The sequence below is a fragment of the Columba livia genome, chromosome 4 (genome assembly GCF_036013475.1).
Source record: "Columba livia isolate bColLiv1 breed racing homer chromosome 4, bColLiv1.pat.W.v2, whole genome shotgun sequence".
Lineage (NCBI taxonomy): Eukaryota > Metazoa > Chordata > Aves > Columbiformes > Columbidae > Columba > Columba livia.
The window spans coordinates 41,660,529-41,674,625 of record NC_088605.1 but is presented as its reverse complement, the minus strand read 5'-3'; the positions used below and the strand labels follow the sequence as shown (position 1 = coordinate 41,674,625).

General features: G+C 36.7%; 1 protein-coding gene across 6 annotated transcripts in view; it reads left to right on the top strand.

Moving 5' to 3' along the window:
- TLL1 (tolloid like 1) overlaps positions 1 to 14,097 on the top strand; it is a 136,402-nt gene that overhangs the window by 68,918 nt on the left and 53,387 nt on the right. For 5 of the 6 annotated variants that reach the window (XM_065061388.1, XM_021287563.2, XM_065061387.1 and 2 more), the window contains 3 exons: positions 242 to 359; positions 12,267 to 12,445; positions 12,567 to 12,672. In XM_065061388.1, coding sequence (XP_064917460.1) covers positions 242 to 359; positions 12,267 to 12,445; positions 12,567 to 12,672 — 403 coding nt within the window. Of the gene's footprint in view, positions 1 to 241; positions 360 to 12,266; positions 12,446 to 12,566; positions 12,686 to 14,097 lie in introns of all 6 variants that reach the window. The other variant, XM_065061389.1, reaches the window with a different exon arrangement.

The window sequence follows — 14,097 nt, the reverse complement described above, 5'->3', positions numbered from 1 at the left end:
TGTTTGCTAAAGTGTGTCAGGCACAGTTAGTCCCCTTACAGGCAGATATGTTATGACGAGCTGATAGTCTGAGTATGTTTTAATTGGAATCTGGCAGTACATGGGACTGCTGGGACACAGTACTTCATGATCCAGTGACTCCTTACAGGCCTATAATTCCTAGTATTCAAATCTGATTTTAACGAAGAAGACACAGTTAGAACTAAGTCTCTTATTTCACCTCATATAATTATTCTTCCAGGCACCCAGCGTGCCATGTTCAAACAGGCAATGCGGCATTGGGAAAAGTACACGTGCGTTACATTTATTGAACGAAGTGATGAAGAAAGTTATATTGTATTTACATACAGACCATGTGGGTAAGTGTGTATGTATGGTAACAGATACTTGAGCTTTCAGTGTCTGGCCGTGTTTGTCAGCTTTGTTGTTCTGAGTGAATATGTACTTCACAGAAAAATGAGTAGACAGTAACTGCATTTAAATGATATGTGTGTTCTGCTTGGCTTTAAGTTCAGTGAAAGCAGTACATATAGCAACTTTTTGATGCTATGCCTCTTTTGTCTATTTCTAGATAAAATGATGTTGCTATATACACGTAGCTATGAGACTTTTATATTTGGCTTTCTGTCATGCTTTTCAGGCTTATCCTTTGTTTATTCTTAGCTTTCTGCATGCTGAATTATGTATGGACACCTATCTGTACTCCTTTTCCAGTGTAATTGTTAATTGTAAGTTTAACTCTTCTGTTGTTAGACAGTCTTTGCTGAGATGCATTTAACCACCATATTCATGACCATTTTGCAAATTCCTTCTTCCAGGTCACTGAGGTATAAAAGTGAACAAAACAGGTTTTATTACTCATTAGTGCAAGCTTTCCACTAATCACTGTGTTCCATCTTCAGATATTTCTGCTCCAAATGCCTCAATCAGCTATGTTTATTATTTATTCCACTCAGACTTCTTAATTTCATATAGTGGTCAGTGAACTTCTTGAGTACACTATGTTAGTTTTCCAAGAAGGGCGCTTTCTACCCGTGGAAATATTGTGCTTCCGGTAATCGCCTTTTGTTTGGGTTATGGGCTCCACAGTGAACAGCTCTCTATCTTGCTGACTTCTTGATTGATTAACACATTGCATGGCTACTTTTGAATTTTTATGGGATAGGGTTGTGAAAAGAAGTTTTGGGACCTCCTTGCATGGTAGGAATGATCCTGGATGTGTCTAACTATAGCTCATAAAATCACAGGTAGACTTTCCCATTTAAATCACCCCTGACATTCTTTTTAAGGCATAGAACAATGTAAAAACACCAACACCTAGACTATTTTAAGAAAGGCATCACCTTTGCTTTGTAAATTTTGTGAGCCACAGTTCCTTGCAGTTGAGGAGCCTATTCTATGGGAGTGCTTGTGAACTTGCCTGTCACATTCTTGTGCTCCCGGAGGTCTGCTGTGTTAGACCCCTGTTAGAAATGGTGCCGAGTGAAACAAACTTTTGTTTTGACCCAGCATGGCTGTTGTTTTAGTTATTGATGCAGCCTGTAAGATAGGATTCTGCAATACTGACATACAGTTGGAAGAGAAATGCAAAGCAGAGAATCGTAATTGTTCCCTGTACTTGCAGAGGTAAAAAGCATTGTCAATTTAAACAGAAGAGTGTAAAAGATAGAAGTGGTCTCCGATGCTTTAGAAAGACCTATGGGAATATCTACAGAGGTTTGGTTTTGTGAAAAGTAAATTCTGCAGCTTCAAAGTGCTGAAAGATAAATGACAGAAAATCACTCCAGCCAAAGTCACTCCAGTTCCTTAGGCGGGTTGATGCTTCATGAGATCAAGTCACCTTAGGGTAAAAGCTGGATTATAACCCATTTAAACCAGAAGGTTGGAATACACTCAATATCTACCTTCAAAGTCACCATTATCCTTTACAGTTAATGCTATTTTATTGGTGGGTACTTTACAAATTACAAATAATTTACAAAGGCTCTAACAAGTTTAAAATAAAAACAAGAAAGAGTGTGGCTATGAACAGTCCACCAGTGATGAAAATAACAAGCTAAGTGGAAGGGGCTGTTGAATGACTTTTTTGGGGGTCCTGGATCCATAAGCCGTTTCAAGAAGAGTCAGATAAATAAGAACACGTCTTCTCTGGGTGAATAAGAACCACTGTGTGCCAGTGATCCGCATACAGTGCTGATGCAGGATTTACTGTAGAAAGAGTCCAGGTGAAAGTGACACCAAACCATACGCAAACCCTTTCTACTACATGGTCAGTCACACTGAAATTAATCTCAGTTCTTTCCCATAGCACCCTGCTGTGTTGGTTTGCTAGCACATTGTGTCATTATTGTTTGCAGTACCACGGCAGTTAACGTTTACAGATGAGGGAGACCTTATTGTAGTTAGTGCTGTTCAAATTAAAAACTAAATGATAAACCCTGCCCCAAAGAGCACACAGTCAAAACGGTTAATGAAACAGAAAGGGGATACATATATGTGGAAATTCAGGTGGCAATATCTACAAAGGTCTCAGATGACAGCATTAGCACACTAGCAAGTGAAGTGTTATTGAGCCTTTGTAAACTTTTAGGATATTTTGAAGGAGCATAATGCATTACTTCATGGGATGCCCATCCCAGACGGGCAGTGATGAAAAAAACAATATTTGAAATGTAGCAGCTGGTTATCGGAAATATATAACCTTTCTAAAGTTGACGGTTTATGTATCAGCAGTAAATGAGAAATAGGTTTTGATTATCATAGACCCATAGGTCTTCAACGGATCTCAGAAAGATGTCTAATGTATTCTTAAGACAGAAACAGCTGTGCCTAAGTCATCACTGATATACACTTGTCTAACGTGTTTCTAAAATCCTGAAAAAATGAATACTTCAGAGTCTGCTAGGAAATGTATTGCCTCAATGTCCTTAATATAAGAAATGTAGAAAGTTGGGGGCAGCATTTTTGGTCATGGCTAAACTAGATATTTCTTGCTGCAATTAAAGTACTTTAACTTTTTTCTTGCTCATCATGGCTATAGAAAATAAATTATTCTTTCTTTTTTGAAGGAATCTATAATATGCTTGGAGACTGTTACTATGTTCAACTTCTGTTCTATTTTCTTTTAGGCTAGAAAACTCTAATTCATTTAGTCTTTCCTGGTAAGTTGTGTTTTCTGGGTCTTTGATCACACTGTTACTCTCTTTGAGATTCTTTTCAACTAATCCAATCTTCCCTGAAATTGAGGACCCCAAACTAGGGCGTGTTTATTCAGATTAATCATTACTTCTGCTGAGCCAGTGCTAGAGCTAATTCATATGTCTTGCAGTCTCTTCTTCCACTTAGGTTACCCAAGCATGGTGCCTTGCTGTTTCTCAACAGCTGCCACGTTTGACTCATGGTCAGTTGAGTTGTGGCTCTGAATAAATGCCAGAGTTCTTTCTGCAGCACTGATAACTCTGTCACTGGTTCCAGCATCTGCTGTCTTTTATGCATCTTGTGACACAAAACAATTCTATATTCCCTTTTTCAGATCCCTGATCTGTTAAAATTGCTATAAAGTCCAGGCTTGTTTTCATTATATTTAACAGTCTTTTCTCAGGCTGCAAGTTTTAAGAGCATCTTCTCTTCCTTCACTTCACATAATATTCCAATCAGCTGTATAGCTCACTTTATATCAGGATTCTCTAGTTTGTTTATGGGCAGCTTGTGTGGAGAAATATCAAAGCTTTACAGCTGGATCTCTATCTCCCATCAGAATAATTTCATCTGTTGCAGTCTTAAACTATGATTATTTGTCATCATGCCTTGTTTATTTAACCTGATTTTGAGCACAGTTAATTATTGAAATATTGTTTCTTAGTACAGCTGAAGTGCTAACTTAGTAGTTTGAAATTTTGTAATTACTGAGAGTCATTTGTGCCCATTACCTGCAGATGTAAGAATAAGAATATAATATTAAGATACTAGTGCTTATCATTCTTCTACCAAAACAGTGTACATTGACATTAGTATCTATTACAGCAAATATTTCTGCAGCTAGTAGATTAGAGCAAGTAAAACTCTAATCTGTAAACAGGTTCAAAAAAACTACTGCTTCTCTATCCTTTTATTACTTGCTATCAGATAGGAAGTGCCTGAGGACCCAGTAACTATACTGTGTATGCAAAGCCAAAATAGGGGTCAGCAAACTGGGATGGCCTCTAGTCACATGCTCTTAATAAATATTACTGAGTACAAGATGAAGCTTCTTTTATACAGTGAGACAAAAAAGAACAATTAGTCATATTGTTCTGGCATCGAATCATGCCTTTGATCTAACTTTGTGGCATTTTTTTGTTCTCCACTAAAAGACTTTTAAGTACTTTTTGCTGACAAGATTCAGATGACTTATTACAATCACTACTCTATCCTCTTGTATGGATATTTGACAAAACTGTCTGAGGTACAGGAAAATCAGATCTCTTTCATGTGCTTCCCTGAACATTGTAGAAGGAACAGCTTCTGAATGTTTTAATGTTTTTTGAACTTGCTAGTGTATTAAATAGGCAAGCTCCTGAAGTTGGTAAAAGAGATAAACTCATTGCCTAAGGTGAACTTTTTCAGAATTCTTCAGCTTTAAGAAGGATTACAAGTTATAAAAGGTGCTCAATCACTTCTAAGGAATGAGAAGAAATTCAGAGTTGTACTGAATAATCCATGGCTTTAGGGCTGACTCATGCTCTCAGGTGGTATTTAGCTCCAGCAGCTGGGCCTCGTCCTGCCCACAGCAGCTGACACGTCTTCTCTGCTGGTTGTGGTGTGGCCTGCAGGATGGCTGTGACCAAGGTGCAAGTGACCGGTTCCTATAGTCTAAACCACAGTGCTTTAACATAAACTGAATGAGGGGTGATCTATATTAATACACGGGAGAGGCAGCTGGTAACTGAGGAATGGAATCAGTTGGCTATTCTTTATAATATTGTGGTAGTCATCTCCACCGAGCAGGTGAAGAAGCACTAGTCACTTCTGGCATCATAATAGGTCCTCTTAGGTCAGTGAATCAGAGTATTTAGTAACCATGATTGTATTGATCCCTGACAATAAGCAAATTCATTGAGCCAGGTCGTAGCCAATATTTCCTTTGTACAGAATGAGTTATATTTGTGATACAAAGAGGTGTGTTTTTCCCTCTGCTTTAGTGAGATTTTGTTCATTAATTCTGTGAACTTCTTTATCTTGCTTTGTGTTAAATGTAGGTGATGATATGCAGTCCTAGAATGCTTATGAAGTTCTGCCATTTTTCATCTACAACTTCACAAAGTCAGTGCAATGGCAAGCTGATGTTGTGGTCTTTGATTTTTATATTATCACATGCTGAAGAGTGCAGCTTTTTAACATGTGCAGCATTGACCCTACCTGATTCTCTCTTCATATGAATTTAAGAACATTTTTGACAGTAACTGTAAAACAGTATTAATTGAAAGAATGAGTGTATTGTTCCAGTCATTTCACTTTCTCTCTGTCATTTGTTTCTCTTTGCTTGCCATCATTGATCAGCTAGACTGATTAAAGGGAATTAGAGATTCATAAATAGTTACTGTCTCCAACTGCTGTCTGGTGCAATAAAGATTAAAGAGATGAGGAGCTTAAAAAGCTTCCAGTTGACTCAATTTAGGGGGCATGACAAGTGCTCGTACATCACAGAAAGGTCTTGGTCTTTTGCCAAACACACCTGGGGTCAGTCCCGTGATATTGCAAATTAATGCATTTATTTAATTATTTATTTTAATTTTCCTTACCCTTTGTCTAAGTGTGATTCTTGAAGTGATCAGAATCTTGTAGCTTAATTGGATGAATCTGGTGTGCTTGACATGACACTCAACCTAGCAAATCCCAAAGACCCTCTGAGTGTGAGTTGCTGCTGTTATTTTAAGACTTGTTAATTCTAATTTTGTCATGTAAAGAAAAAATATATTTACTTACAATTTCTGAGAGGTACTTGAAATCTGTTAAGTAATCAGTGTAAGTGAATTAGCCATACTCATTTGGCTGCTTGTTTTTAGGAGCAGGCCAGTTTTAAAAACATTATTCCCAATGTCCTGGGTTAGAGGTGGTCAGTGTTAGACAACTTGGAGTAATAGTATGTAAAAGATTCCAGTTAAGTTTTGGTCTTCTGAAAAGAAAACGTCTTTCAAATGTGTCAGATGAGGTACCCAAAGTCACTACACACATTTGATAATACCCAAATTATCTTTTTTTTTTTTTTTTTTAAAAAAAAAACAGTAAAATATCAAATTATTTTTGCAAACACCTAAAAATCTATCTGGTTTTTGAAACAGCACTACAAACTTTCAGAGGTGATCTTAAGCACCTCTGTTTTGAGAAACAATCAACTTTTTGGTATTGTTAATTCTATTTGGTAAATTGGTTAATTAAATATTTAACATTTTCTTGTTAAAGCAAATTGTCTTAATGTGTCATACTAGGCATTCTGTTGTTCTGCTATTATCGCACAGCTGTAGCCTGATCTTTTCCAAGATATAGGGCAAAATCTTGAAAGGTTAAACCCTCTTTTGATTCAAATGAAATAAAAAGGATGGGAAGAGAGAGACTGTAGTTAAATTCTTTCTTCATTTTTTTTGCCCTTGCTGCGAATAGTGTCAATAAAAGCAGAACTGGAGGAATCACAGGGGGCACTATTTTGAATAATAATTATTTTTTTCTGTTTTTCCTTTTTCTCTCTTTGTTTTCAAAGTATCTATGGAAATTTTTAGCCACCAAATGTGTCTTTTCTAGTTGAAGCATGTAATATACATGAAGTCAATAACACAAGCATGTTAAAACTATTGGAATAGTATTAAATATTTCACAACCTACATTCTTAATAATCTATTGATTTGCTTTAAGCTGTAAATAATTATTAATGTTCTTTAGTTCTGCATTGCAATTTTTCTCTATAGAGTTTCCACACAGTGGTAAACATGAAGACTCAGCAGAAGTGTTTAAACTGTTTTAAACTAAAGGATTTGTTCTGCCTTTTCATAATTATACGCGGTTATCCTAACTTTACTTTCATCAATTTCTAGCACTGCCATCATATGTTCTCTTCAGATCATAGAGGTTTCGAATTACAAATTAAATTCCAGGTTTTAAACAAATGTGTTTTAAATGTCTTCAGTCTCCAAAGTGTATTTTGCAGGACTGTAAATGAATGGAAAACTAGATATGTTAAAACTGATTGTGTGGTTGGGCTTAGTGAGTTGTGGTTAATGGCTTGGACTCAGACTGTGACTGAAAGTGCAGTATTGCAACGGCATATCCTGGGACCTGTCCTTTTTAGCATCTTTTTCAATAACCCACAAAGAGGTGATGACACATGCTCCCATCAATTTTTGCAGATGACACCAAGCTGGGAGGAGCCAGATGATAGGCTTAATAGCAGAGCTGTCACCCAGAAGGACCCAGGCAGGCTAGAGGAACTGACCAACAGGAACCTTGTGAAGTTCAACAAGGACAAATGCAAAGCCCTGCACCTGCAAAGGAAGAGCAAGATAGGCTGGGCCCTGCCAGGTTGGGGAGCAGCTGTGTGCAGAGGCCATGGAGCAGTGAGCTGGGCCATGACAGCAAAGGCAGTCAGCTACATCTAGGTCTGTGGGAACAGAAGCGCAGCTGGTGGCTCAAGGGAAGGAATCATCCCTCTCTACTTGCCGCTTACTAGGTTACAGATAGACCCTACATACAGTTATGGGCCCCCAGTACAAGGAAGATGTTAATAGCCTGGAAGGGCTTAAGCATGGGGTTGCCAAGATACTCGGGAGATGAAGTCCCATGAGGAGATACTGAGTGTCCAGGGTTTGCTCAGCTGGAGAAGAGGTGTCTTCAGGGGCACCCAGCAGCAGCTCTCAGTTCCTAGAGGGAGGATAGCAAGATAAGAGAGCCAAGTTCTTCATGGTGGTGCTTGGTGGGAAGATGGAAGGCAACAGCTATAAGCTGAAGCAAGGTTATCAGACTGGATATAAGTAATTGAAACACTAAAGCACATTGTTCAGAGGGGATGTGCTCTCTCTATCCTTGGAGGTTTTCAAGACCTAACTGGATAAAGACCTGAGCAACTCTGGTCTGACTTAATATCCAACACTGCTTTGAGCAGAAAGTTGAACTGGAGACATCCAGAGGTCCCTTCCAACCAAAATTATGCAAGAATCAGTGGAATTTTATCCATATTTAGTAGTCTGTAATGTGAAATTTCACAGATTATATGCATTTTATGCTTTTCTATTTTTAAAGCAACCGTCAGGCTTTGTCGGTGTATTTTATCTCTTTGCACAAGTTAAGGTCAGTATAACATAATTACCATAATGATGTACATGATTTTAACATGGGTGGGAAGCCCTAACTCATTGAGATCACCTAATATGGAAATGATGACATGCTTTCACAGCACATCAATTACTTCGTCTGATTGATTCTTGTGTTTTCCACCATGGTTTCTTGTCGACTGCCAAGGCAAATGCCAAATCTTAGTCCCTACTTCAAACTGTTCGAAGATAAGGAACAATGTTTTTCTGAAAGATTTGAAGTCTGGGATCTAGAAACTGTGTTTGATAATTTTTTTCAGTGTACATAATGCTGCTGCCTATGACAGTAAACTGGGAATTCTATACTGAGGATAGAAGGTCTTTAATGGCTTTTAAAATTAATTACCTTTTCTGAGAATAAAGAGTTACTACAAATTCTACTGCCTTTGGCTCAGAGTACAAAGAATATACTCCAGCAATCCCTTTTTAATTGGATGGGACAGTAAATAACATTGTGTAGGAGGTTTTAAAAAAACAACAAACCACAAAACAAACCAAACAAACAAACCCCAAACCAACAAAAAACCCAACAACAATAAAAACCAAAAACAACAGCAAATCCCAAACCTTCTTTAGTATCCAAGCACTTGTCTCCCCAGGGTGAGCATGAGTGAATAAGAGAGTGTATGAACTATGGTAGTTTCCTTATTGCACAATAGAAACATATTCAAATAGTTGAGTGACAAGTGAAAGATAAAAACCCAGGTTAAAATTACATTGAAAGGATCTGTAGTGCTTTAACTGTGTTTACATATTCCCCTTCTTCTTCACCTGTAGCCATAGTATGTATTCTGCAAAAATATAGTCTGAAAATATATTAAGCAAAACCAGGTCAGTGTGTCAGGTTCAAAGGTGAAATACACTATGGAATCATGAGATAAAATGGTCTAACTGCTCTAAACTTTGATTTTAACCTTATCTCTGCTATCTGTTGCTCCTTCTTATCACCTGTGTTTTATTTTTAGGGCACATCTTTCTCTATCATAAATATTGTAAATAGTAATTCTGTGTTAAAACAGTTTATATAGAATGAGAGAAATACACAGAGCAATACGCACGGAACAGTAACATGTAAACCTGTAACACTGACACTGGGACAGAATTATAGCAGCGAGTCTAAATTGCCAGTGCCTTGAAGAGAGATATCAAGGGAAGACACCTTGATAAATTGATTAAACATGATATTGTATAACTCTAGCTGAAGCATTGAGCCAGTTCAGTGGTTTGGCCTAAAAAGGTCATTCGTAACCTGTACTTGAAACTGTCTGAATCAGGAAGAAATTAGTTAACTTATTTTGAAGGTAGTAATACTTGAGAAGTAGTTGAGATAGCAAGGAATGATTGTAATATTAACAATAGTTTTTCCTAACAGTATTTTCAAGATAGTTTTAAAATTCATGATGCAACCCTCCTAGGCTGTGCTAGTAATACGTCCTCTATAAGGTAACTTGTATAGCCTTTATAATATTAAGGTATTACTGGCATTTTTGTCATATGTGTCCTTGATTTGAACCATTAGTGCAAAATCAGTATATGCTTAGTAAGGACAGGGATTGTGAGGTAAAATGTCATAACTGCACTTCCCTAATATTCATATTTTAAAATCCTAGTTGCATTAGACAGAAAAGCAAATTAAAATGACCAACCAAGACTGATCAGCCAACTAACCAAAGTGAAGTGTCTTTGCCACCACAAAACCTGAAAAGGAGAAACCAGCAAATGTTTTCTGTAGAATTTAGTCCACTATTGGTGTTGTTGCCATGGCTCCTCTTCCTTTATTGCCCACAGGGGTGTATGAAGGATAATTCTCCACAGTAGCATTAACCTCCTCAAGGACCAAACATATTCTGTTATGTAGTTGTTACATCAGAATACGTGTTGGTTCCTTTTCCTTTTTTCCTTTTTTTTTCCTTTTTTTTTCCTTTTTTTTTCCTTTTTTTTTTCCTTTTTTTTTCCTTTTTTTTTTCCTTTTTTTCCTTTTTTTCCTTTTTTTCCTTTTTTTCCTTTTTTTCCTTTTTTTTCCTTTTTTTCCTTTTTTTCCTTTTTTTCCTTTTTTTCCTTTTTTTCCTTTTTTTCCTTTTTTCCTTTTTTTCCTTTTTTTCCTTTTTTTCCTTTTTTTTCCTTTTTTTCCTTTTTTTTCCTTTTTTTCCTTTTTTTCCTTTTTTTCCTTTTTTTCCTTTTTTTCCTTTTTTTCCTTTTTTTCCTTTTTTCCTTTTTTTCCTTTTTTTCCTTTTTTTTCCTTTTTTTCCTTTTTTTCCTTTTTTTCCTTTTTTTCCTTTTTTTCCTTTTTTTCCTTTTTTTCCTTTTTTCCCTTTTTTCCCTTTTTTTCCCCTTTTTGCCCTTTTTGCCCTTTTTGCCTTTTTTGCCTTTTTTGCCTTTTTTGCCTTTTTTGCCTTTTTTGCCTTTTTTGCCTTTTTTGCCTTTTTTGCCTTTTTTGCCTTTTTTGCCTTTTTTGCCTTTTTTGCCTTTTTTTGCCTTTTTTGCCTTTTTTTTTCCTTTTTGCCTTTTTTGCCTTTTTTTTCCTTTTTTGCCTTTTTTGCCTTTTTTTTTCCTTTTTTGCCTTTTTTGCCTTTTTTTTCCTTTTTTGCCTTTTTTGCCTTTTTTTTCCTTTTTTGCCTTTTTTGCCTTTTTCTGTGTGTTTTGTTGTTTTTGTTTTGTTTTAAAAGAAAAGTGGAGGAGAGAGGGGAGAGGTGGAGGTGATCTGCTCAGTACAATTCTGTTCCACCTGACAGACTGCAGAATTTACAGAGTGGAGATGGGTAATCAGGCTTTTATTAAGGAATATAATGCTGGCTTGAAATATTTAAGATATTCAGAGGTGACAGAGAAACAGCTTATGAAACCCGAAATTGTCTTCCATTTTGGTAGGATTGCTTTACTCTCCTTTTGCTCAGCATGTGGTTTTTCAAACCAAAAAGCAGACATCTTGGATAAGTGCTGACAGTATGAATGCTGAAAGGGGTATCTCTGTTCCTTAAGTTTACATTGGAATCAAGGAAGTGCAGTGGAACAGGAATGAAACCTGAGAGCAGTTGCGAAGCAGTTTTTTTTGGGGTTGTTTGTGTTGCAATTTTTTTCTTGTGAAAATATTGCTTTCTGGTACTAAGATTCCTGTTGCAAGAAAATGGGACTGTGAGGAAAAAAAAAAAAAAGAGGTCAAATATCCAGAGCATTCAACCTTTTAATATACTGTTTTCACAAATGACATTGTGTATTACCCATAGCCAAAGAAACAAAAAATGAGGGGGGATTGCATGGTGGCATCACAGGATTCTGCATCTCATTCACAATATCTTCCTTCTGTATTTTCAGCAGCATGCTAAGTGAATCTTTTAAAGGGCTACTCTTCCATTTGCGTAATTTCTGCACACTTTGTAGATGGAAACAATGAAGTAGGGTGACTTTTCAGATAAAAATAAAGCAAACTTATAAGAAGTGAATGACCAAGAGTCTGGTCAGTGCTGTCAAGATGTGCAGCAGAAATATGGCACAGAGGAAACCTTGTCTTTACTTGTTCTTTCTGCTTCCTTCTGCATGTCTCTTGAGCGTGCACAGGCAAGAAAGCAATGATATGCATAGGTGAGATGGTACTTCCAGTCAACTCTATTGATTCTTTGGGTGAACAGAAATTTCCATGAAATTTTGAGATACAAGCCCACAAACGGCGATTCTGTTGATCATAGCTAGCATCTTTTAAGAAGACCTTGGGAAAAATAAAAGCAAACAAACAAAACAACAATATTCATGTGTCCTGTATTAGGTATTCTGAATAATATGTTGTTCTTGTACTAGATCTAGCGTTTGTGAGAGTGCAGAAATTGCATAGTGTATTGTTGTGCTGATTTTTGTAATATAATATTTTCTCATACCCTAATTGAATTTCATATATGGTTTGTAGACTTTCATGTGTGTCTGTTTTAATTACAGGTGCTGTTCCTACGTGGGTCGAAGGGGAAATGGTCCTCAGGCTATATCTATAGGCAAGAACTGTGATAAATTTGGTATAGTTGTCCATGAGTTGGGTCATGTGATAGGTTTTTGGCATGAACATACACGACCAGACCGTGATGACCATGTCACCATCATTAGAGAAAACATCCAGCCTGGTGAGATATTCTGATAAGTATTTTGGAAATGAAAAAAAAAATCTGTTTATTTTTGAAGTTTCCTTTATCTGCACAACTCTCTTAAGATATTAAAGAAACTCTAATTATGAATAATTTGTAGGTCAGGAATACAACTTCTTGAAGATGGAGCCTGGAGAAGTGAACTCCCTTGGGGAACCATATGACTTTGACAGCATTATGCACTATGCCAGGAACACCTTCTCAAGGTTGGAGTCTCAGGTTATACCTTTTGACTTTTAATTCTATTCCTCACTGTGAATGCTAAGAATTATGCTTTTCAAGTACTCCAAAATCACTTAAAATATCCCTTGCGATAGAGTATTATAGCAGTCAAAATGCAGCATGTTAAAGTCTGAATAATTAAATTATTTTTTAAACACATTTTGTTTCTGTTCAGTTTCAAAGCAGCCTTTGATCTTGCTTCGGTTCTTTAGATCGTAAAACAAGATAGAAATATCTAGAAATATCATTTCACATAGTATTTATTTTCTTTTTGTATCCACAAAAATCTGAATTTACAAAAACCAGATGAGTGAAATGGTCAGGAATTTTATGTGTAACATGATCTGTTCTGTTAAAGAGAAATCTTCTTTGATACATAATGTCTGAGTAACTATGGATTATGTAGGTAGAACGTGTTATGGTGTTAAGACATCTACCATACAAGCTGCAGGCTTTGCTAAGGACTGCAGTTGTCCATTTATAACAGTATTGTTTGTACAGATCATTACTGTCATCAAAACCATATAACAAAAATTTCTGTTGGTTTTGCTCTGGCCTGTTGTAGGCTGATCCATTCCAAACTCCATACTAACTCATGTGGGGCTCACTCTGAAATTCTGCATGGTTGTGGGGAGCTGGACAAAGAGCCGTTCCCATGGGTTAGTCCCACTCTGGAGAATAAGTGAAGAAGGAGTCCCCGGTCTCCTGTTACCTTTCATGGCAAGATGCAGTTATGCAGTTCAGCTAATTACTCCCTAACAATGCCAGAGTAATGTAAATTAAAAGAAATATAAAAAAAAAAAAAGGCAACAAAAAGTGCTAGTTTAAAAAGTTATACACTTTTTTTTTTTTTTTTAAATCCAATTCATGCATTTTAAGGCAAAAACACTAGGCAATCTAATTTTTTGAAACAGGCTGAAGAACACCAGAAACATCACCAGCCTTTGCCAATTTCTTAAGCTTTTTCTCCTCAACATAAATTATATTATTAAAAAAAAAAATAATCCTACCAAGGAACGTATACGGCATACACATAATTCACCCTTGATAGGGCATGGGTATGAGCCACATGAGGTAGATGTGAGTCACGCCACTTAATCCAGTTACAGATACCATTACCTTAAGGAAGAGATTATAAGAACCTATATAAAATGGAGTAGTTTAACAAGCTGGAACCCCCTTGAGTCCTAGGGCGATGACAACATCAAGATAATTTGATTCAAGGGCCCTGATCTCACCACTTTCCAAGCTGGCAAAAACTGATAGTGCCATGACTAGACATGCCCTGCCCCAAGGCACAAGAGGTTGTTACTCCATACTATTTAAAAACAACCAGCAAACCCTTGAAGTCATGTATTGATTTATACTGATTTATCTTGAAAGTATGAGTCGTGGTTAGTGTGGCATAT